General features: G+C 40.2%; 3 protein-coding genes across 5 annotated transcripts in view; all 3 read left to right on the top strand.

Moving 5' to 3' along the window:
* The window catches only part of LOC131798567 (serine/threonine-protein phosphatase 6 regulatory ankyrin repeat subunit A), a 55,019-nt gene that overhangs the window by 17,392 nt on the left and 14,575 nt on the right, over window positions 1-23,052 (top strand). For all 3 annotated transcript variants that reach the window (XM_059116227.2, XM_059116228.2, XM_059116226.2), the window contains 26 exons: window positions 736-834; window positions 1,405-1,518; window positions 1,597-1,701; window positions 2,113-2,211; window positions 2,325-2,426; window positions 2,837-2,938; window positions 3,062-3,160; window positions 3,804-3,902; window positions 4,536-4,637; window positions 4,826-4,927; window positions 5,506-5,604; window positions 6,101-6,229; window positions 6,656-6,781; window positions 7,078-7,194; window positions 7,585-7,683; window positions 7,842-7,940; window positions 8,463-8,564; window positions 8,658-8,756; window positions 9,474-9,575; window positions 9,850-9,954; window positions 10,174-10,275; window positions 10,619-10,717; window positions 11,171-11,311; window positions 12,006-12,113; window positions 12,556-12,753; window positions 13,208-13,306. In XM_059116227.2, coding sequence (XP_058972210.2) covers window positions 736-834; window positions 1,405-1,518; window positions 1,597-1,701; window positions 2,113-2,211; window positions 2,325-2,426; window positions 2,837-2,938; window positions 3,062-3,160; window positions 3,804-3,902; window positions 4,536-4,637; window positions 4,826-4,927; window positions 5,506-5,604; window positions 6,101-6,229; window positions 6,656-6,781; window positions 7,078-7,194; window positions 7,585-7,683; window positions 7,842-7,940; window positions 8,463-8,564; window positions 8,658-8,756; window positions 9,474-9,575; window positions 9,850-9,954; window positions 10,174-10,275; window positions 10,619-10,717; window positions 11,171-11,311; window positions 12,006-12,113; window positions 12,556-12,753; window positions 13,208-13,306 — 2,847 coding nt within the window. The remainder of the gene's footprint in view (window positions 1-735; window positions 835-1,404; window positions 1,519-1,596; window positions 1,702-2,112; window positions 2,212-2,324; window positions 2,427-2,836; window positions 2,939-3,061; window positions 3,161-3,803; window positions 3,903-4,535; window positions 4,638-4,825; window positions 4,928-5,505; window positions 5,605-6,100; window positions 6,230-6,655; window positions 6,782-7,077; window positions 7,195-7,584; window positions 7,684-7,841; window positions 7,941-8,462; window positions 8,565-8,657; window positions 8,757-9,473; window positions 9,576-9,849; window positions 9,955-10,173; window positions 10,276-10,618; window positions 10,718-11,170; window positions 11,312-12,005; window positions 12,114-12,555; window positions 12,754-13,207; window positions 13,307-23,052) is intronic.
* On the top strand, window positions 17,959-18,999 carry LOC131798569 (adenosine receptor A2a-like). Its single transcript, XM_059116231.2, has one exon. The coding sequence runs from the start codon at window positions 17,959-17,961 to the stop codon at window positions 18,898-18,900; it is 942 nt and encodes a 313-aa protein (XP_058972214.2). The 3' UTR covers window positions 18,901-18,999.
* LOC131798568 (adenosine receptor A2b-like) lies at window positions 19,876-21,869 on the top strand. The gene has a single exon (XM_059116230.2). The coding sequence runs from the start codon at window positions 19,935-19,937 to the stop codon at window positions 20,916-20,918; it is 984 nt and encodes a 327-aa protein (XP_058972213.2). The 5' UTR covers window positions 19,876-19,934; the 3' UTR covers window positions 20,919-21,869.

The raw sequence follows: 23,052 nt of genomic DNA on the forward strand, positions 1-23,052 counted from the left end.
TTTAGCTTTCAGACGAGGCTTACAAACGAAAAGCAGTCTGATTCGAAAATTATAGTCTTATGAACTGTATGCATGGAAAACGGAGATTCGCCACTGACTCTGAATCCTGAAAAATTTAACCCTTTACACCCTGTTATCAGTATGCAAGTTCTCCATACTGTTCTATATACATTTCTTATATTACTTATCAAGGAGAATCTTTGTTCTAACAATTAAGAGCTTCTTGAATTCGAGATCGTTTTCTTTTATTCTCATGACCTTAATGTGTGATTCAGGGGTAATACTGTTTGGAGAAATTAGATGCTGATCATATGTGGAGGTTAAGGAGTAACTTGAAGTTTCGAAGTCACTTATATGCAGTTCACCTAAATCTTCACTATACGCAGCCATCCTTTTCCTCTTGTACTAGATATTTACAATTTCACGCTTTACAGCCTTGCAACAGTTTGTATTTTCTCCATGCTGTTCTCAATACATATCTTAAGGTGCCGACAAGGAGAATTTATTTAAGAATCAAGAGCTTCGTGGTTGGTGATCATTTCTTTACTTCTCGTTACTGTCACGTTTTGTTTATGAATGGGGAATCATGGTCCACCAACTATTTCGCTTGCAAGTTCGTTCGCTCACCTGCGCAAAGTTTTCGTTACAACCGTGTGTGATGAATCGATTGGAAACAACCATTTATACCAAAGACCAGAACCTCTCTTAAAATATTCTCTTCCTTCATCTTTGCAGGGGGGCCGCTCAGCTCTTCATTATGCAGCATGTTCTGGCTCTGACGGTATTGTGAAACTTCTTCTCTCCAAGAAGTCGGATCCGACACTTCCAGCCGGGGTAAGTAGAGGAAAATTAAAACTGAAATAACTTGCACACTTCGTTTCACTTTGATTAGCCAAATTTAAGAACCCATACAACTTCTGCACTTAAACTTAGTTGATCGGTCTCAATCTCTTCAGTAATTGTGACATTTTCCTCCAATTTTCCCAAAGCCTCTCTGATTTATTGCTCCTGCATCAGTTTTTGCGCACCAACTGATTATAAGGCTACGCGAGGATCCTGTTTACCCGTGTAACCAGGATAAACATTCATATTTTGCGCGCCAGCTAAAGGTACGTGAGGACCCCTGTTTAACCGTGTGGCTAGGATAAACATTCAACTTTTGCCCGCCAGCTAAAGCTATGTGAGGATCCCTGTTTACCCGTGTGGCTAGGATAGACATTCCACTTTTGCGCGCCAGCTAAAGCTATGTGAGGACCCCTGTTGTCTCGTGTGACTGGGATAAACATTCAATTTTTGCGCGCAACCTCACTATAAAGCTGCGTGAGGATTCCTGTTTTCCCGTGTGTCCAGGATAAACATCAATTCATCTTTTAACTTAAACTGATTTGCTGATCTTCTTTTCAGCCTGAGGAGCAACTTCCACTGCACATCGCATGCAGCCGACCATCTGGAGCTTTGGAGATTGTTAAAACTCTACTAAAGGCAACTGGAAAGGATGCCAAACTCCTCACTGACAAAGTGAGTCAACTGAGTTTCTTTGGATGCTGTGTCGAAAAACAAAAACAAAAGGAATCACAGCTGTAATTTTTCTTCTAGAGCGGGTCGATCCCACTGTACCTTGCGATCATGGCAGGAAATCAACAAGTAGTGAAAGAGCTACTCAGTTCCCAAACTGAACAGCAAGTGAAGATCACCAGAGGGGTAAGAAGTTACAGAAAATATGGAGAAACAAAACAAGACAGAGTGTCTAATAAAAAAAAATTGAAATACTATTGTATGGGCGCAGTGCGGTTGTTTTTATGAATCATCAGACGTTACTTCGATATCAGAAATAACTTTGACGGCCTTGTATGACTTCCATACCGGAACAATCATTGATCGTCATCGTCTTTCTAGAAAGGATTGTCAGATTTTAGATCCCAAAAAATTGTGTTGTTTTCCATATTCCTCTTGATTGGAAAAGACGAAAGAACAAGTATGAATAAAATCCTATTCCAGTGCCTCATACTGTGTTAATTGTTGAAAGGGCATAGGGCCGAGTGAGGCTCAAAGTGTTACTACAAAGTTCACTTTATCATAATTTTTTTTGCTGCGAACTGAATTCATTTTCAGATTAACGGAGACACCGTGTTGCATGCTGCTGTACGCAAAAGGGAGATTGATATCGCAAAGATTCTTGTCGAATGTGGTTGTCCTGTGGACCTCCAAAACGTAAGTGAAAAAAGTCCTCGTTCCGTTTTCTTTTCTGGCCGATGAAATTCCTGACTGATCTTTCCTTCCTTTGTTGTTTTCCTTCTCTTTTATTTTTCTTTCTTTCTTTACAGTCCGAAGGCCAGACAGCTCTTCACATCGCTGCTTACGAAGGAGATGAAACAATGATCAAGTTTCTCCAAGCAGCTCGAGCTGATGCGAATATCGCGGATTCAGTGAGTTCATGTTATGTAGACGTTTCGATAGATAACTGGGTTACAACACATCAATTGTCGCACAAAAGGAAGGGGTTTTCAAATTTAGTGGCTCTTGCCAAGCTACAACTCAACACTGGTTCTGAAACGAAAACCGAAAAAAAGAGAAGACAAAAAACTAATTTAATGTCAGTGAGGAAACTAACTGCTTATGCGCAGCTCGGAAAACATATCAAAGACACTAATTCGTCGGCAGAATGATGAAAGCACCCTTTTTTTCCAAGCATTTGATTGACTGATAAGAGGTGATCGTTATTGGATATTTGTACAAGATCTTCTGGAGAAAATACGTTGCTTGTTAGCTTGCACATGACCGTTGGTGCATCACAGGACATTTATTGACAACTTATCCCTTTTTCCTGATCTGTTAGCACGACCGCACACCACTTCACCTGGCGGCTCAACGAGGTCACTCAGTGGTCGCCGAGTTCTTAGTGGATAAACTGAAAGCCAACGTGAATTTGAGAACTAAGGTATGGCTGATTAGAAGAAATGAGAAGTTAAAAGCCTCCCTTTGGTGTTGTTTTGTTTGCAGCAGAATCTCAGAAACGAGACGAAGCAAACTTTTTATGAATTTTCACGATGCTTGTTTCTAGGATGGCAGTACACTGATGCACATAGCAGCTCAAGCAGGACATCCTGACACTGCGTTGGTGTTTCTCAAAAAGGGCGTGCCCCTCCACATGCCCAACAAGGTGAACAAAATGTGTCCCTTTGGAGAATTGTGACATAAAAATAATATCACGTTTAACATTATGGCTGTCATTTGACAGGTCACAGAGCGAGGTTTCGTCAAAATAGCTGTATGAAAAACTATGAGTTTGTATTGAATATAACACCCAATGAAAACGGTCACACACTTTCTGAAATTTTTAATTATCCAATATGGGGATAATGATACCAACTTACTTATGGTTCTAAATATAAATCTACTGAGCTGTCATATTCTTATCACTACAGCTTAACAAAGACAAAGCATATTTTGATGAACATAGGGTAATTTCGTATTGTCTACTGAGTTAATAACGTAAATTGACCTCGGTAAAGAGCGAAAGACGAAGAGCTAACGCTCGAAACGTAGGCTTTGACACTCTTCACTGTGGCCAATTCACGTTATCAACTCAGTCGATAATACAAATTACCCTTTTATACTCTCCCACCGACGCGGCATCACAGTTTCTTTAGAAACTTTCCTCCTTTATTTATTTAATGAAAATACTCTACGATAGCTTTCAATGTTGAGCTTTCATATGAAAGGTCTCATTATTCATTGATCTGCTTGGTAGTTAACTGAGGTAATGTGCATTCATCTATTTTCTTTTGTTATTCATGGTGTAGGACGGTGCTGTTTGCCTTCACGCGGCAGCGAGGAAAGGTCATGTGGCAGTCGTCAGGGCTTTGTTGTCAAAGGGCGCCTCAGTGGACACCAAAACCAAAGTAAGAATCCATTGCTCGCCCTCAGTTAAATTTATTTTCTCAACACCCTAGGGGCAGATCCAGGAATTTTTTTGTTGGGTGTGGGGAAGGGGAAGGGGAAGGGGAAGGGGAAGGGGAAGGGGAAGGGGGGGGGGTGTGTGCAAATTTTGACTCAGAAGATACATCACTTTTTTTCCCTTTCTACACCACAGCCTAAATATGCTTAGAACAACTTTAGAACAAGTAAATTGCCCATATCTCATTTTGAGTAAAAATAATACGATGCTGTCGCTGCAAGAATTTGGTGCCGGAAAAGACAGTCATTGAAAAACCTTCAATTGTGATGGACGGAGAGGGGGGGGGGGATTCGAGCCCCCAGACCTTCTCCCTGAATCCACCACCGCCACTGCCACCGCCACCGACACATGAGTAGTAGGAATGAGAGTCAGGACTACAATTTAACCAACACCATTTGACGGATCGTTTTAGGAAAAAAAAACACAGTCGTAGTGGGCTAATGCTTTGCGCGTTTTGTTCCCCAGTCGAGTTTTACTCCAAAAAAACTATTGGTGTCTTTGTAATGTGAGGAAAACACAGGGAAGGGTTGATGAGAGGATCGAAGCTGGTTTGATTTTTGCACTTTTTGTCAATTAGGATCAGTACACGGCTTTACACATCGCGGTGAAGTATTGCAAACCACAGGTTGTTCAAGTCTTACTGGGATATGGCGCCAATGTCCAGCACAGAGGGGGCAAGGTGAGTTGGAACTGTTTCTACTAGTTTGAACAGAGCTGATTTCATTGAATTAGCCGTGAGAACATATCACCTCGATGAGCTTTGGGGTCCTCATTTCAAGATCAGAATTAATTTTCTCAGTTTTAAGGAGTGGTCAGCTTTTTCCCTTCAGACTGAACACAGTTCTCCTGTCTTGGTTTTTATTTTAGGCCGAAGAGACACCGTTGCACATTGCAGCACGGACCAAGGATGGCGAAAAAGTAGCAGAGATGCTGACCAAGAGTGGAGCAGATGTCAATGCACCGAGTGACGTAAGGAATAGTTCTTACACTTGAATACTTGTTGTAATTCTAAGGCATAAGAAGAAAAGGCGATATGAGGGGGTGAGTGGGAAGGAAAAGGGGTCTCACACCCCTGTTAAAGTCATCTAAAAAAAACTAGTACATTTGTACATGAATCTCGTTAATCTTACCTTTCTCTCCTGAGGGCGTTGCAAACTTTAATTTTCTCCCTCCAACCATTGCCTTCTACTTGCAATCGAACATGAGAGGATGTTGACGCACTAAGTAACATAACAGGCATGGCAGTAATGTCAGCATGTCACTAGTTATGATTCTTAGGTATGGGGAGAAGCGTGACGGGGGCGGGAGCAATGAGGTGCGGGGGGGGGGGAGCAATGAGGTGCGGGGGAGGGGAGGGGGAAAGAATCCCCTCCAACTCGGTTGTATCCTATTTTTCCCCAAAGATCTTCTATCTTTCATCCCCTCTCACAGCAAATGAGAAATTACCATCCGTTTTTCCCCCTGGTTGTATAAGTTCAATCTGGTTCTTTTCAATGAGCTCGTTACAGGTTGTTTATCGTTAGTAATAAGGGTCGTTTTTTTTGTAGAATGGAGAGACAGCGGTGCATGTGGCCGCAAGATTTGGAAACTTGAAAATATTAAAGTTGCTCATCAACGAAAAAGCTGATGCTGCGAGGAGAGCGAAGGTAAACTGACGAATTCGTTTTGAGATCACCGTCAAAATCATACACCTTCTAGTATTAGATCGAGAAATCAAGTAGGCCGGGTTGTTTGAGGAAAGATTGACGGTAATTTGAGATTTGAGGCGAATCGACATTTATTTGTGTGCTGCCTTAAGTTTCTCTCACAACCTGGTGATCTTTTGTAGAGTTTGAAGAAAGAAAAAGGTGGAAAAAAAGATCGTACCTTAAAGAAATAGAAAAATAAAAACATCGCTTTTTATGATCGAACACCAAAGGTAAACACTGATTGTGAAAGTTCAAGACAGTTTCTTTAACCATCGCGGTCTCATCCGTAAATTCATCGAGAAAATCTGATGTCTGATCAAGTTTGTTAACTCTCATCACCCCTTTGCTGGTTACTACTTTAACGTTTTAAGGGGAATATACATTCTAATCACATCTGGAAGATATTTGAAAAGGGTTATTATTAACAAAGCATACATGTTTGTTTCGGTGTCAGAATGGCGAATCTGCCCTCCATCACGCCATCCGGGCAGGACACTACTTAGTGCTAGGAGAATTGATTCGAGTCTTATTCCAAATGAAGTCTAAAGCTGTAGCAAGACTTGTCATCAATATGCCAACTGATGTAAGTAACAGAAAAAGTCAATCTTTTTAGCTTAAAAGGGGAGAGAGGCGCTTTTAGTCAAGTCGCCCCATTGAAGGAGATCCAGGTAGAAATTAGTGGAGACGTATATAAATTATCTCTGTTCAGAAGCTAAAATCAGTATAGTTAACTGTCAGAGAAATAGACAAAATGAATGTTGTTTTGGTATATCACCGATTACATCTTAACACAACAACAATTCGTCCCAATTTTCTCCTGCATAAGGACATACACTTAGTCTTTAAGAAAAGACCTTGATGAGTAAACATTCTGATGTTCGCGTTCTTTACAGTTTTAAAATGGTTTATCGTCCTCAAGTTAGAACATTGCTATAACTTGCATGTTACATCCCTGATGTTTCCCACGTTTGTTTGACTGCTACCTACACCTTTGATGTTTTTTTTATAGAAAGGTGAGACTCCTCTGCATTACGCTGCCAAGTTATCCAAACTGAAAGTCAAAGGGAACGCTGACATAGATATCGTCAAATTGCTTCTTGAACACGGTGCCGATTGCACAGCAGTCACGCATCAGGTGGGTTAATTTTCACATACTCGACAACAAAGTGTCTGCTTTCTATTGATGACCGTTAAATCTAGGGAATGATTATTATTTTTACGCATACGATTCGTTTGATACACTCACATCACAAACGACCTCGTACAAAGTGCGCACGCACTAGTTCGGTTAGTCACGAGTATGTGCATTTTAACAATTGCCCTCTAAAAAGCTCGTGTGTCACTTTCACATGAGTCAATTTCGATAACACCCGTACCTCACCCCCGTAATGCGATTCTGATTGCTATTGTTTCTTCTCCAATCTTTTTCAGTCCATGGAGACTCCAATCCACGAGTGCGCACGCTCAGGGAACAACGACATCTTGATAGCTTTATTAAAGTCCATTCCCCCTTCCAAGCTTCAAGTCACGGTCAATAAACGATCGTCAGTAAGTCGTTTATCAGGATTTCTGTGTAACCGCCCCTTTTCTGGCTGCCCCGTTAAAATAAAGGCAAATTAAATATGATTTGGGCCAACATCAGGTCAGTCAGGAACTTTTCCCAGAAAAAGTGCTCCATGATCTATCTCGAATGAACCTCAGAAGCGAAATTGGAGAAAGTGATCATTTGGTCTTCGTGCTCCAATTAAAATACTATAGCATTTAACTGCTTTTACAGAGGGGGAAAGGGGGGCCGCTCTAAACAGTGGGAACTAACTTATCCCAGTGTATTTATTTAAAGCAGTCTGTGGTATTTTCCTGGAGAATCATTGATCGCTATCGAAGGTAATCTGGTATGTAACTTCTTGCTACTCATACGGATTGTTTTCCTGGTTTCAGAGTGGTTCTTCGCCTCTGCTTGTTGCTTCATACAAAGGAAACGCGGAAATTGTGCGTACGTTGCTGAAGTACCATGCAAGAGTAGATGTCTTTGATGAGGTACTCTCTGGTTTAGTAACTTGATAAAATTATCTTTCAGTTTCGGATTTGAGCGCGTGAGCGTTGGGGCGAGATAATTGTCACTGCATTTTGATTGATTGACTCTCAATTTGAAATTTCCCCAGCTAAGTATTTTTTGTGTTCTTTTCTCTTACCAGTCTGGACGAGCTGCTTTACACATCTGCGCAGAACGCGGTCATCTTGAGGTGGCGAAAGAATTGTTAGAGCACAAAGCTTATGTGAATGCGAAAAGCAAGGTGAGGCTTTACATAAAAGATGTACATGATCTTGTTCATACCAAAAATTTAATCTGTAGCACTGATGAGGAGGAACCGTTGTGATATGCCTTTCCCGTGACCCATCCATTCGTAGACGACGTTACTAAGTGCCAACCCGATGTAATACTGGCTTATCTGTGGGCCTTCACTCACTCAAAGTATGGTAGACGGAAAGACGTGCGCTTACGTTTATTAGCCTCAAAAAAACCTCCGAGCATAAATGCCTGGCACGCTTTTTACCTGAGTACACCCCTACACCTGGGTGGAGCACCTCCCCGGGCGCTTCGATCTCCACGGAGGACTAAATACTGTAAGAATACACACCACACTTGACACTGAAAATTATTTCCAGGTACAAATTTTCAAACCCTACTCTGTCATTTACTGAAGAAGACTACATAGAGAGAGAGAGATGGAAGCATAATTACCTGAAGTAATAAAAATTACAGGACATGTTTCACTCAGTGTTTTTGTTCAGACATTGAGTCTTGTCTCTTTCAGGTGGGGCTTACTCCACTTCATCTGGCGGCAGAGAGCGGCCACAAAGAGTTAGTCGGACTTCTGGTCGCTAGCTATAAAGCTAGTGTGGATGCTTTGACGCTGGTGAGAGTCTGTTCCTTAATAACAGCAATCTAATTTTGCGGGGAAATATTTAATTACGAATCGCTAACGCAAAGCACATCTCTATTTTGATAGGAAAAGAAGACAGCTCTTCATTTGGCCGCAGAAAAGGGCCGATTACAAGTCTGTGAACACCTTCTGGAGTTAAGAGCCGACATAAGCGCGCTGGACAACGTAAGTGCCGTCCATCATTATAAAATGACTACTCCTATGTTCGAGACATCACCTAAGCTAAGTGATCGTTTATTTCAAATTTAAGGCGAGTCTTTGACGTCGTCGACAAGTTACTAATCATGTCAAACAAGAGGAATACATTGACTCTAGAAATAATAAAAAAAGAAACTGCTCCAAGCGCAATCGCTTAACTCATATAATGGGTGCTAAGCACGGGAAAGTCGTGCAATACCAAACCTCCCCAAGCTGCTGGCGGTTTTTCCCTTTGCGTTTGAATAAATGGAAACACAGTCTTTTCTAAATGGCTAAAGCACTTTAATAGTCACAAGCGTGGCGTGCGTGGAAGAACAGGCCTGGCCTTATAAGTACGCGCAACGCCAACTTCATTTTTTTCGTTTATTTCATGTTCGTTTAACTTCGTTTACTGGCGCAACGTACTAAGCTAACTAGATAGCTAATTTGGTTTTATCGACTGAGTTGATAATGTTAGCCGCTGTAAAGATTCGCTCTGACGAAGGGCTAACGCTCGAAACGCCAGCTGTAGAAAATCTCTATGGTGGCAGATTCAAAATATCAACTCGGTTGATGAAACAACTTATCTAGTAATATGCCCCGCTGACGCAGCACCACGTGTTCTTTAGAGACGTACCCTTTTTTTGGCTGGAAAGCCGCTTGCAGTCTTCAATATGAACCTTTTTTTTTGCCTGTTATCCACAGAAAGGTCAAACGCCTCTTCACTACGCCGCACAAAATGATCATTCACAAGTGGTAACGCTGTTTCTAACTCACAAACCTGGAGTCATGATGCAACAGAACGCGGTAAGAAGACAGAAGATCATTACCAAAGGTTGCTCGCATTCGCTCTGACGAAGAGCTAACGCTCAAAGCGTCTGCTCTGAAACTCTTTATGGTGGCCAAGTTACTCAGTTGATTAAAAAAAAATTATCTTGTTATACTCCCCAACCGACGCAGCACCACAGTTTCTTAAAAACCTTACTCCCTTTATTTGTTAATCTCAACATGGCTGAGTGATCTGCTTTGACCGACAATGAAAAAAGTATTAGTGACTTTCTTTCGCTTTCTTATCCCATAGGAGGGCAGCACGTGTGTTCATATTGCAGCAATGAAGGGCAGTGTGTCTGTGATGAAGGAGCTATTGAAATTTAACCCTTCAGGAATCACAACAGCCAGAAACAAGGTAAAACAACCATTTAAGAATTGCTAGTTAACCGTAGTATAATATTGCTTACTCGAACTCGGCTTACTCGAGTCCTTCATTAGCACCAACGTAGAATTGTACCCATGAAAAGCTTTTACAGTCAAACACTGTTTTATCCTCGAATCCAATCTCTGCGGTATCTTGAACTCTTCGTTTCTCCTCTAAAAGCTAACGCCGTCATACTCTGTCCCTTCACAGGAAAAGTTTTCTACGCCCTTGTTGCTTGCAGCCAGCGGTGGTCATAAAGTTGTTGTGGAAGTGTTGATAGCTCATGGAGCTTCGGCAAGTGATGAAGATGCGGTAAGTACCAGGCCCTATCTGGTCTTTCTTTAACACAATGGACAATACTCTTAAACTACCAGTAGTGGAGATGTTTAGCCCTAAGGAACTTGCAATGTGAAATGTAGAGCTGATTGGTGCAGTTTGAGGAAGGACCGTTTAAACAAGTAGCTTCATGCATCTACAAACCTAATAGTAACAGCCAGGTAACCTCTTTTTTACCACCTTAGTTGATTGACCGTTAAAAAAGGCCTTAGAAAAGAATGCTTCCATCAGCCAAAACGAATACTTGACGTCTCAAAATAACAGGAATGACTCTTACAACAACTTTAAGTAAAGTTCAGTTCTTCTCTTTCACTGACAGGAAGGGATGACAGTTCTTCATCTCGCAGCAAGGTTTGGACACGTGGACGTCTTAGAAGTTTTGCGCGGAAAGGTTCCTTGGAGCATGGCAAGCGTTAAGGTAAAGAAAACAAATAAACTGAAGCAGACAAACTTTTATTGTATCAGGTATTAAGACACGATGATTTTCTGGTTAAGACGTAACTTTAAAGGACATCCTGTCTTTCTGCGTTCTTCAGTCGAAGTGTGTAGAGCTTTTAGCCCTTTACACCCTAACATCGGTATGCGTGTTCTCCATACTCTATTATCTACATTTCCTGAGGTGTTGATAAGGAGAATTTGTTAAACAGTCAAGAGTTTCTTTATTTAGTGATCATTTTCTATATTCTCGTGAACTTAAAGTGTGTTTCAGGTGTGATATTGTAAGGAGAAATTAGATGCTGGTCTCTCTTAGGGTTTAAAGGGTCAAGGTTCTGCTCAATAGGAACCGTAGTTTTGAAATCTTGTGCAACATTATGCGCGAGTTATGATTTGAATTTTCAAATTGAACCTTTTTATTTGCACTACGCTGCAGACCGGCCTGTCCGCCCTTCACGTAGCTGCCCAGTATGGTCAGATTGAAGTAGTCAGAGAAATGCTGCTGAAAGTTTCCGGAACCATCAAAAGCGAGTCTCCTGCAATGATGAACAATGGTGACAAAGGACCACGTTCAGATGTAAGTCGTTTAAGAGTAAGATTAATTTAAGGTTTTTCTAAGCGATTGATGTAACGAGAAATTTTAAAGAAAAGCAGTCAAAAGGAAATATTTTAGGTTTAAGTCAAATTTTTCTTGCAATACGGGGAAACAATTGGAGGGGGCTTCAAAACTTTGTTAAGCTTTGCCTTGTGATCAAGTTTTTAACACGTCGACGGGTCACGCATTGTATTGGATGAAATTGATAGTTTATTGGGGAACAATTGTGTTTGGTCATTTCTTTGATATACGAGAGTCAAGGAGATTCGCCATCGCCATCGATGATTATGAGAGTATCAATTTACGGATTTAATATCGACGAAGTTAGGGAAGCAATCTGATGTGGTTGTGAAATATTTAAAATTATCAAGGCAATCTGATACAACATTGCCAAAAACCATAGAAAACGAATCTCATTCCAAACAGGCTCGTTAAGATGAGTGTCAGGGCTCACCAAAGATTCACCGCAATGTGATTTTAAACCGCATTTGGTGCTAACAGCATGCTTTTGTCGACTGCTTTTGAAACAGTTCCATCTTGATTGTTCTCTGTGATCAAAGGCGTTTGTTTCAGTTTAATCATCGTCACGTATAGGCTCGTAGTACTGTCTTTATGATCTCTGACTTTGACTAAAAGCGTTTACTTCAGCTTATTGTGATCGTTTTTTGTCTTCTAGTACTGTTTCACACCTCTTCATTTGGCGGCACAATCTGGTCACGTGGGTGTTGTGCGAATTCTGCTGAACTCGCCTGGTGTGCGCGTGGATTCGGCAACAGCTGTACATGTGAGATGATTGCTCTTCATGTTGTTTACAATTCGTTCACTTTCAGGTCACCTTCAGCGGGCTGGATTCTGGAGCGAACCCAGACCTTGGCGAGTATCTTAGCGGGGAGTTGACTCGTGCAACGAGATTACACTGGGGGGGGGGGGGGGGCTTCAAAACTTGGAACTTGGTTGCTCTGGCTTGTGATCAAGTTTTTTACATAACGACGAGTCACGCATGGTATTGAATAAGATCGAGAGTTTATTTGGAGCGTTATTTGGTTCCAGGTGGAACTGTAATTTTATGCAAATTCTCATCGGTGTATCGGATTAAGCGAGATTAGACCATTTTCCTAAGACACTCTTCACTCGATTTTTTTCTTGTGGAATCTTGAATCCTTCTTTGAACTAGGTAGAATAGTTTCGTGAAACTAAAATTCTTTCTCTCTATTTTGTTTATCAAGGGCTCCATTCCTCTTCACTTGGCTGCCGAGAATGGCCACTCTGAGGTTGTCAGTATTCTCTTAAGTAAGTCAACACTACAGCTTCACGTTAAGGATAAACTTGGCCGAACAGCCATGCATCTGGCTGCCGCCAATGGACATCGGGAACTGATCTCTCAGCTTATTGGACAAGGAGCCGATATCAACGCGCCGGATGAGGTATACCTTAAAAAACAGACTTTCTACTCTTGAAATTACAATATCGAGTGAAGACGATGTGGTAACTTTCATATGAATGGTGATTTATTAAGAATTCATCCCTAGCTGATTATAAACGTTATCTAGAAAAATACGCGATGCGTTCAAGAAAAGACAAACTCGTCAACTGGAATGCGTCTAAATTAATATAATTCTAGACTGTCGAGCCCAACACCTTAAATCAACTGAAATGCTATCTAAAAGTAGGCTGACCTGTTCACTTAAGAGATAATGATGTGGGAGACTCGAATCCTGTCCATTAAAAGCTCTGTATTGTTGCATATCAAAGGCCTTCCCATATAAGCTCCTTTGTGAGCAATCTTTGAAGTCATCAGCCCTTTCGCCATATATTAGTAATGGCACTATTGCTGAGAATTTGCACTGCAACTTAGTAAATTTTTTCTCTTTCTTTTAGAATGGTTACGCACCAATGCATATGGCAGCCGAGGCTGGCCACGTTGAAGTTGTCAAACTTCTGGTGGAGTCTGGGGCGTCACCAAGAGTGGAATCTCAGGTAAGTGAAAATCTCTTTTCAAATGATCACGATAGATCTCGTTTCCGTGTGAGTCGGCTCGGTTCATTGCTAATACGATAAAAAGCGCGCACGTAAGCGAGAGAGAAATTTTTTCCACTACTGCAGCTTAACGTTAAACATAAATTTTTCGAAATGTAAGGCTATAGTAGATCAACCATATGGATCATGAGTCGATCAATTTATTGAATTAATTTAAAGTAAGTTATTCGGATAGCCAAGGTTTGTCTCTGTATTGCAAGGGCACAGTCGTTGTGGTTAGATCACTTGTAATTACTTATCCATCATCAAACAAAACAAAAAAACTGAAATATGTCTTATACTATGAAACCAAACAAACTTGTGATAGGTTTGCCTTTTCGAATCAAGTAAGCTTCCAACTTTTTCTTGAAATATTTTCCTTGAAATATTTTCCTTGAAATATTTTCCTTTGCCTCATAATTATCAATAACGAACGAATCACAACTAGAAAGCAACTTTGTCTGTCATTTACCCAACCTCAACAGACTGACAATTTTTCATAGTTTGCTCTTTGTCAATATTACAATAAGCCATTCCGTGAAATTTGTTCCCAATTAGCGGACGAACTTTGTACGTGATAAATTGACTCTTCCACTGGTTCCCCAACACTTAACGTGCATTATGCAATTCTGCGCATCTCCTACGCCTTGTCAGCTTGAAAAAGCTCTTAAGAGCGTTCTAACAGGCTGATAAACACGTTCACCAAGGAATAACTGACATTAGAGATCACGTCTGACAGTTGAGCAGGTGATTTGCCCGATCAGGAATAAATCATACATGCAAGTCCGCTGTCTTTTACCGCTTCTTTTACGACTAGTCCATACGTACATTTTAGTACGACTAGATCTTTAATACGACTAGACTTTTATCCACACTTAATACAATAATACTGTATTCAAAATGGTAACAACATAAGAAGCATGAATTATTATGCTAATCAGCATAATAGATTATTTAACTTTGGAGATATTTTGTGAAAGAAATAACCGTGCGTGTGTGTCGCAATATTTTATTTGTTTTTTTTTCTCTTTGGATTTAGCCATGCTTTACAGCAGGGTTAAAATTTACTAACTCATGGACACCGTTTTTTGGCACCTAACTGGCATCATGATGAAGAGGGTTTTTTTTTTTACTCTTTGCTTGCACAACCAACATCTTATTCTTGATTCAGAGTTGATGATAACGATATGTTTTCCTATAATCTCAAATTAGATACCAAAGTTTTGACCAAAGGTAATTATTCAATGGCTAAACACGCACTTGAAATACACTTTTCCCTCCTAATGGTGATTCGAGAATCTGTCAGGGAAACCTTTTAGCAGCGCCCGTTCATGTACTGAAACTAAAAGTTTATGACCAACCGCCCGATGTGAACTTAAACGATACTATCTCTCACTCATTATTTTCCTTTTTTCATAAGACAAGGGGAAAGAATATATTTGTCGTAGGCAAATATCAACGGTTTGAAATTTGATATTTTGATTTAATAACAAATGTTATGCGAGTTTTTCGACATAAATTCTATATTTGCCTTTTAACAGCGCAACTGCACGTCAGAAGTAGAAATTCAATTATGTTTTCAACTTCATTCAACTTTGACGTGCTCCAATGATTAAACAATAGCAATCAGCTGCTAAGTAAGAGATCTTGAAAACTGCTAAGGTTACTACTCTAACAAAATAATTTTCTTTTTCGACTGTGGTTTTAAATGTACTTTTTAGTTGTCAATCTAATTGAGAGTTTTTCAGAGGGTAGTTTGCTCAAATTTTCCCTAAAGTCGAACTTTTAGTGAACATACGTGTTTGTTTTGAAGTCTCTTTTTTGACGTTACTCAGGCAAATTTTGACGTAAGGGTGATATTTATCACGTTCGGTCACGCAGTCACGTACGTATCACTGTGATATAATCAGGTTATAGACCAGCAGAACACTATTTTGCGCTGCCTCTAAACTTGCACTAGCCCATCACATATCCTACAGAGAAAACTACTGGATTCAACGTCATGAAACAGCCCTTGTGTGACGCATTGTTTCTATATCATGCCGGCACAACCGCCGAAGACGATGACAGTTTGGGACCGTTTTATATCGTTAATTGTGTCATTATTCCCATCCTTTCAATGACAGCGCTTATCTTCAACAGTGTTACCATTCAAGCGATCAGAAAGACGCCCGCTTTGTCACAGAATCTGAGAACGTTGCTACTTAGTCTTGCGATCTCTGACCTTGGGGTTGGTTTATTGGTGCAACCTTTCTATTTTTGGCTGCTTTTCAAGAAGTCACAACACAGCAGCGCTGGCAATTCGTCTGTCGCTACATGCACCGCGTTTGTGTATCTGGCAAGCGTTTTTTCCACGGGGTCGTTTTTGGGTGTGACCACACTGAGTATTGATAGGTTCTTGGCTGTCTGTCTCCACCTTCGATACCAAGAATTTGTGACTAACAATCGTGTTGTTTCTGTAGTGATTTCCAACTGGGTGTTGAGTGCTATTGTCTCCACGATAGTTGCCGTGCGGATTCCTCAGAGGATTCCGTACATGATTCTTGGCGCTCTAGGAATATTTTGTCTTCTCTTTATAGCTTTTCTGTATTTCAAGATCTACTTATGTGTGCGACACCATCAGAAACAAATACATTGTCTACAAGTACAACAGGAGACCGCAAATGTTGCAAACGTCAAAAAATCAGCGACTGGCTCTTTTTACGTATATCTTGTGTTTTCTCTTTGCTATTTGCCTCAGTTCTCCAGTTTTGTTATTATTGCTGTGATGGGATTCAACACAGCTGTAAAGACATTCTCGATTTCTGCCATAACTTTCGTATTTCTCAATTCGTCCTTGAACCCTTTCGCGTACTGCTGGAAGATGAGGCACATTCGGCATGCTATAATGGACACACTAGAGAATCTTTGCCAACATAATTGTCATATCCAGTCTAGGGGGGAAAATGTGTAAAGAAGGAAACGCGGATAATGAACTATTGTGTCAAAAATTCAGTCATGAAGTATCTTTCTTTAACTATAAAGAAAGTGTGAAGGTCCAGGACGAATAGAACTAGTCCGCAATGTTATCCACAATTTACCTAAATAGTTACAAATCAAAGGGATAAAGGGGGCAGGTTTCTAAAGAAATCTCGGTACTGCGTCGATGGGAGAGCATAGCATAATGATTTGGTTTTATCAGTTGAGTTGATACTGTAAAATTGGCCGCGGTAAAGAGTTTCTAAAGCTGACGTTTTGAGCGATGGGCACGACCAACTTGCCCCTCTTCATGTTAAGGATTCAAATTGATTAACGAATCACCTGCCTGCATTCATTCTAATTTTTCACCTGTTTCATTTTGGCAAACTGTTCATCAGCATTAGTACTTTATGAAAGCAAATATACGGTAGTCAACGCAGTTTGTTATTTGCCAAGGATAGAATTACATTGCAAGAGAGCATTTCGCGAGGAGAATTTGGTTCATTTCGGCGAACCAAGGTAAACCAACGTAAACCGCTGACTTCAAGTCAGAATACTTGATTTCCTTGTCGTGCACTAGTGCGTTTTCAGTTCCTTTTAAGGCAACTTACAACTTTTTCCGACACATGATCGAAATGAAAATTATCACATATGAAGATGGTTTCCAAACTGCAGTATTGATTTTTCTAAAGATTACAAAAGGGTGAATAATTACTTGCTAATCTAGGTTCGATGATGAAATCGGGGGTCGCCGAAGTATTTTTGACCATTTTGAAGAAAACGGAGCAATAGGAAAAATCTACGAGTGTTTTTAAGTGATTTCAGTGTTGCAGAGGTGAATTGTTGTAAAGTAATGATTTGGAGTGTGTTTCAGTCCCTTTGTGGAACACCAAATGTAACATTATGGCTGTAGTGACTTATTCCGACAACTGGTGCAGAAAGAAGGAAACTTTTAGGGTACCTAATGAACTTTGTACCGCTTCAGTTTTGGATAACGCGACAGCCACCGCTGCACTTAATGTTGCGTGCGGTTCTCAACTAAGAGCGCATTTCACTGATTATCGCAAACAGGAGGTACAAAAAATGCTGTATTTTACGTAGCTTATGTGGGAATATATACTTGATCAGTAATGGTTATAAGACTGAGTGGAGTCCAATTCGGTCTGCAATCATACGAGTGATAACTAAATCGTGCGGTCGTCCGATTTGTTTATCACAGATCGGATTGGACGACACGAACACAATTGGCTTATTGAACTGTCTAATGACAAACTGTCCGAAGCAACTTGGCAAGTGAATAAGTTGAAAAAAGGAGTTTTTTAAACCAATCACAATCGAGGAAATTGCAATTTTTTATGATTAATAGTGAAATGTGGGTTTGAGTCGTAATAATGTTGGCAAAATATGTCGCTCAAAATGTTTAGAAAGATTGACAGCTTGTAATTCAGAGAATATTGTTTGCATTATTAACGGAACTGGGATATTAAGAATCGTTTGATAAAAAAGGCAAGCTTTACTTAACGTTCCCCAATTGAGCACTTGTCATGAACCAATCAGAGACCAGGTGTTTTCGGAAATCACCCTCCGTGCAACGGACACTCGAACGAATGTTAATTTAGTGAACGAAAACCTGATAAAATCATCCAAGATAGGACATGAAAAATCCACTCTGTAACGAGGTTTTGTTAATACAGCCCTTAACAGCTGAGGTTGACGGCTTGTATTCATGGTTTATCTTTAACTGTGTTTTAAACATTTTTCTGTCCGTTACCGCTATCATCTTCAACGTGGTCACAATCCAAGCGTTGAGAAGAACTTTATCGTTGCCAGAAACTCTAAAAACACTCCTCATGAGCCTGGCTATCTCTGATCTTGGTGTTGGCTTTCTTGTTCAGCCATTACTTGTCGTGTTGCTGTTCAACTGGTTTCGAATGAGTGTTGAAAACAGTTCGACTTGTGCGGTATATACCGCATACACGCTTTTCGGAACTTTGCATTCGTCGGCCTCGTTTTTCGGTGTTATAGCCCTGAGTGCTGACAGATTTTTGGCCATTCACCTTCATCTCAGATATAAGGAACTTCTGACTCCTAAGCGTGTTGTTTTCACTGTGGTTGTATTGTGGATATTTTGTGCAATTCTTTCTCTAGGGAGATTATTTATCCGTTCGAGTATTGCGGGAGCAGTTCTCGCCAGCGTGGGTGTCATATGTCTCCTGGTCTCAGCCATACTTTATTGCAAGATTTACTTAGCCGTGCAACGTCATAGAAAACAAATTCAGACTCTACAGATACAACCAAAAACAGCGAAAGCCGAAATGACCGCAAATGTTGTAAGTGGCAGAAAGGCAGCAATCGGTACATTCCACGTCTATCTGGTGTTTTTGATCTGCTACTTGCCATTGCTTTGTATCTTTGCTGCCACGCCAAATTCTGGCCGAACAAACGCCACTTTGCAGGAAAAAAAGTTTGCGATATGTTCATGGACCTTGGTATTTCTAAATTCATCCCTGAACCCTTTTATTTACTGCTGGAAGATGAGACACATTCGACGCGCCATTATAGACACACTGCGAAGTGTCATACCCAGTTACAGCTGAAGCAAACTTGTGATGCACAGGCACAAGACTGTGTGGGAATAACATGAAAAGATCATTTTGGAAATGGTTAGAAGTAACGTTAATTGATCGCTTGGCTACACAGAAAGATTATCTCAGTACTTAAGTCAATCAGTCCCTCAAGATTTCATCGTAGTATTACTGTTAATCTAGCGGAAGGCTACCACTCCAAAGACATCTCTCAATTTTCCAAAAACATTGAAGAAATTTGTAATTCCTTTCACTGTGTTCAAAATTGATGCAAATATTTTAACATTTGTTTTTAAAAAAACTGATGGAAGCAGGTCAAGAAATTTCATGTTTTCCCTTACGCCCTAAGCATAATCTGCATACACCTGTTTTGTTTTGTTTTTCACCTTAATATACCGATAGCTAGGGTGCATGGAAAACACACAGTTATTTGTGCATAGTTAATAATCTCATTGATGCTATAGATGAATTAAAAAAGTGACAGCGTCGTTAAGTGAAAAGTATAATTAATAACAGCGAAAATTTTTAGTTCATCTACCTGGAGACTTTTTATTACTCCTGTCTCGTTTTTGGCAGATTATTTGATAAAGCAGGATAGTGCAACATAATTTGTTTTTGTCATTTTCTCTTCTGAAACAACCTCATCGTTATTAGGAGTGAAACAAAAACCTCTCTTTGTTCTTTTTTTGGTAGTTTTTATCCAACATAGTCACAAAAGTGAATTTCTGAAGAATCTTCGAAAGCTATTTTCGAGACTGATGTTTTCAAATTACAATGAAGTCAATCGCGATTTCAAGCTGAGATCCATTTAAATTAAAAGAGTAGACCTCTGGAAAATGAAACGGAAGTTAAGCGCAAGCAATTATCTTGTAAATAATTTTGCAGCGCGTCAAATTCATTGATGATCTCATAGAATTGTAGATTGAAATAAAAATTTCTACAGATTTGTTTACTAAGAAACTGAAACCCATGTTGAAAAATGAAAAGCTAGCAGGGAAAGAGTAGTATTACAAAAATTTTCATGCCTTCGAAAATAATGTAAGATCATGAAGAATCCACTTTGTGACGAGCTCATGCTTCTTCAGCCAACGAGAACCGATGCGCAAGACTTATATTCATGTTACATTGTCAACTGTACTTTAAACGCTTTACTTATCATCACTGCCATCATATTTAATAGCGTCTTAATCCAAGCACTAAGAAGGACTTCTTCTTTGTCAAAACCTCTGAGGACGTTTCTTTTCAGCCTGGCTGTCTCGGACCTCGGGGTTGGTTTAGTGGCACAACCTTTATATCTTCTTTTGCTCGTCAGATGGCTACAGAAGAACACTGAATACCATCCGAGTTGTGCCTTGTATACCGCGTATGCGCTTATAGGCATTTTATTTTCTGTGTCTTCATTTTTCGGCCTCATGGCTCTGAGTGCAGACAGATTTCTGGCCATTCACCTTCATCTCAGGTACAGGAAGTGTGTAACTCGCAAGCGTGTTGTCTTTGGAGTGGTAGCCTTGTGGGTTTTGAGTATAATTCTCTCGCTGTTCATGCTGTGGGTGTCGCCGAATGTTGCCACCGTAGTTCACACCACTGTCTGCATTGCTTGTCTGTCGGTCTCAACAGTGTTTTATTCCAAAATTTACCTAACTGTACGATGCCACAAAAATCAAATCCAAGTTCTACAGGTACAAAAACAAGAACAGGATGTAGAAGCAACGGCCACAGATCTAATTAGTCGCAGAAAGTCAGCGATAGGCACATTCTACGTTTATCTGATGTTTTTTATTTGCTACGTGCCTCTAGCATGTACCTTTGCAGTCACGCTCGCATTTGACTCAAGCAGCGCCATAAAAATATCTACAATTTCTTCATGGACTCTGGTATTCTTCAATTCGTCTTTGAACCCCGTTATTTACTGCTGGAAGATGAGGCACCTTAGACATGCAGTTATTAACATGCTCCGAAATTTTATTCCAAACCACGGAAGACGGGAGATGCGCATCCCAGTAAGACAGCGCGTATGCATAACGGAGTGACTTTTTCCAGCAATGTTAAAAGTCAGCGATATTTGTTGACACACTTCATTGTGAAAGAAAAAGAGGGATTGCACATATTTAAGTTTAAGTTAAAATATTATTTAAACCATATTTTTGCGTGTAACATTTTCGTCGCTTTACCTGGGAATATCTCCCAAATTAACCGGGTCGATGGATATCGACGAACTTGCGTGTCATAGATAAAATAATTGTGTAATTTTTGATCAGGGCGTTTTTCCAATCCACTAAGAACAGAAACGAGATCGAACACTTTAAAAAAATACGTAAAGCTACTTACTAGAGTGAGTAGAGCTGAGAAAGAGCCTTTTAAAAATTACAGTAAACTATGGCAGCTTGTTTAATGATCCTACTCGAAAATTACAAATTAGTCATAATCTCGTTCGATACATCTCGCTGCTCGCACGCACGCATTCAGTAGGACCGCCACGGCTGCCTGTTCGATTAACAGTAGTAAAAAATGTATGCTGTTTTATTAACTCCACTGTAAGTATAAGTAAGTCAGTTGACAGTAGGAACACCAATCATCCAACATAGTCAACAGCGAAGGAAGTAACTGATACATTACTTGACAAATAATACTATAGGGTTGTTGAGTAATATCAACTGAGTTGATGACGTAAATTGGCCACGTTCGCGTTCGCCCTTGCGATGACGAAGGACTAACGCTCGAAACATCAGCTTTGAAACTCTTTACGGTGACCAATTTACGTTATCAACTCAGTTAACAATACTAAATTGCTCTGTTATACTCTTCCACCAACGTAGCACCACAGTTTCTTTGGAAACTTGCCCCCTTCAGATACTATTTTACTCTGATTTAGATTTAAAGCTAAATTTTGCAGGTGTTAAACATTATCTAGTGGGCAAAGATATGAGCTTGAAAATTTTTTTCTGACGATGCACAAACTTTTGGTTCTTATCTGTAAGGTACTGCTGCTGTACACAACACTCGAGAGGTGAAGCTCAGTCTCTGTAAATAAAAATATATAATGGACTTTCGTGGGTAAACTAGCTTGTTTGATTAAAACGAAGGATGAGTGTTTCCAAAGATGGCCGAACCTACTATTTTCAATATGTTCTACGAATGCGTTATCCCTGAGTTCTAAAAGGCTTGTTGTAAGTTGGCCATTAAAATGAAAAAAAGGAAGCCGGAAATTGATAGCTGTACAGCTTGTGCGCTTCATCAACTGATATCCACCCCTTACGACAAACAGATGTCTCCTCTAGGGTTTGATTGGCTCGATATGAATATTCAGCTATAAAACATTGTGTGCAAAATCTGAACACTACTCTGTGCACTTACCTTTTGTATCACCTCAGGCTAAATTTTCAATTATTACTAATTGAGCCCGAATTTTGTTGTTAACACTTCCTTCCATCTGAGAACTTAAGAGTATTTAACACCATAGAACATCTGCTATTGTCAGTTAAGAATCATTTGGGGATTATCATGAAGAGTAAACTCTGCCATGAGCTCTTGGGGCTGCAACCGGCAAGATCTGAGGTTAAGGATTTATATTCATGGTACGTTGCCTATTGTGTTATAAACGCTTTACTGTCCGTTACCGCCATCATGTTTAACAGCGTCACGATACATGCGTTAAGAAGAACTTCATCGTTATCAAAACCTCTCAAAACACTTCTTATGAGTTTAGCCATTTCGGACCTTGGAGTTGGTTTACTGGTTCATCCTCTATGCATCGTGTTGCTAATCACATTTTTACAGCCGGACCCTAAGGGCGGCCCGTCTTGTTCTATATACACCGCGTTTTCGCTCTCTGGGATTTTATTTTCTTCGGCTTCGTTTTTCGGTGTCATGGCCCTAAGTGCAGACCGATTTCTAGCCATTCAGGTTCACCTCAGGTACAATGAGCTTGTGACTCACAAATACGTAGTTTCTTTAGTGATCTCCGTATGGTTTCTGTGTGCAACTTTTTTTCCATTGAAAGTATTAGCATCGTCGACGATTTCTGGCGCAGTTTTTGCTTTTATTGGCATCGTTTGCCTCATACTGTCGGGGATGTTCTACTGCAAGATATATTTAACCGTGATCCGCCACCAAAAACAAATAAAAGTCCAACAACCAGTAAATGGTGAGATGGTCACAAATTTT

This window comes from Pocillopora verrucosa, chromosome 2, assembly GCF_036669915.1.
Source record: "Pocillopora verrucosa isolate sample1 chromosome 2, ASM3666991v2, whole genome shotgun sequence".
In the NCBI taxonomy this organism is placed as follows: domain Eukaryota; kingdom Metazoa; phylum Cnidaria; class Anthozoa; order Scleractinia; family Pocilloporidae; genus Pocillopora; species Pocillopora verrucosa.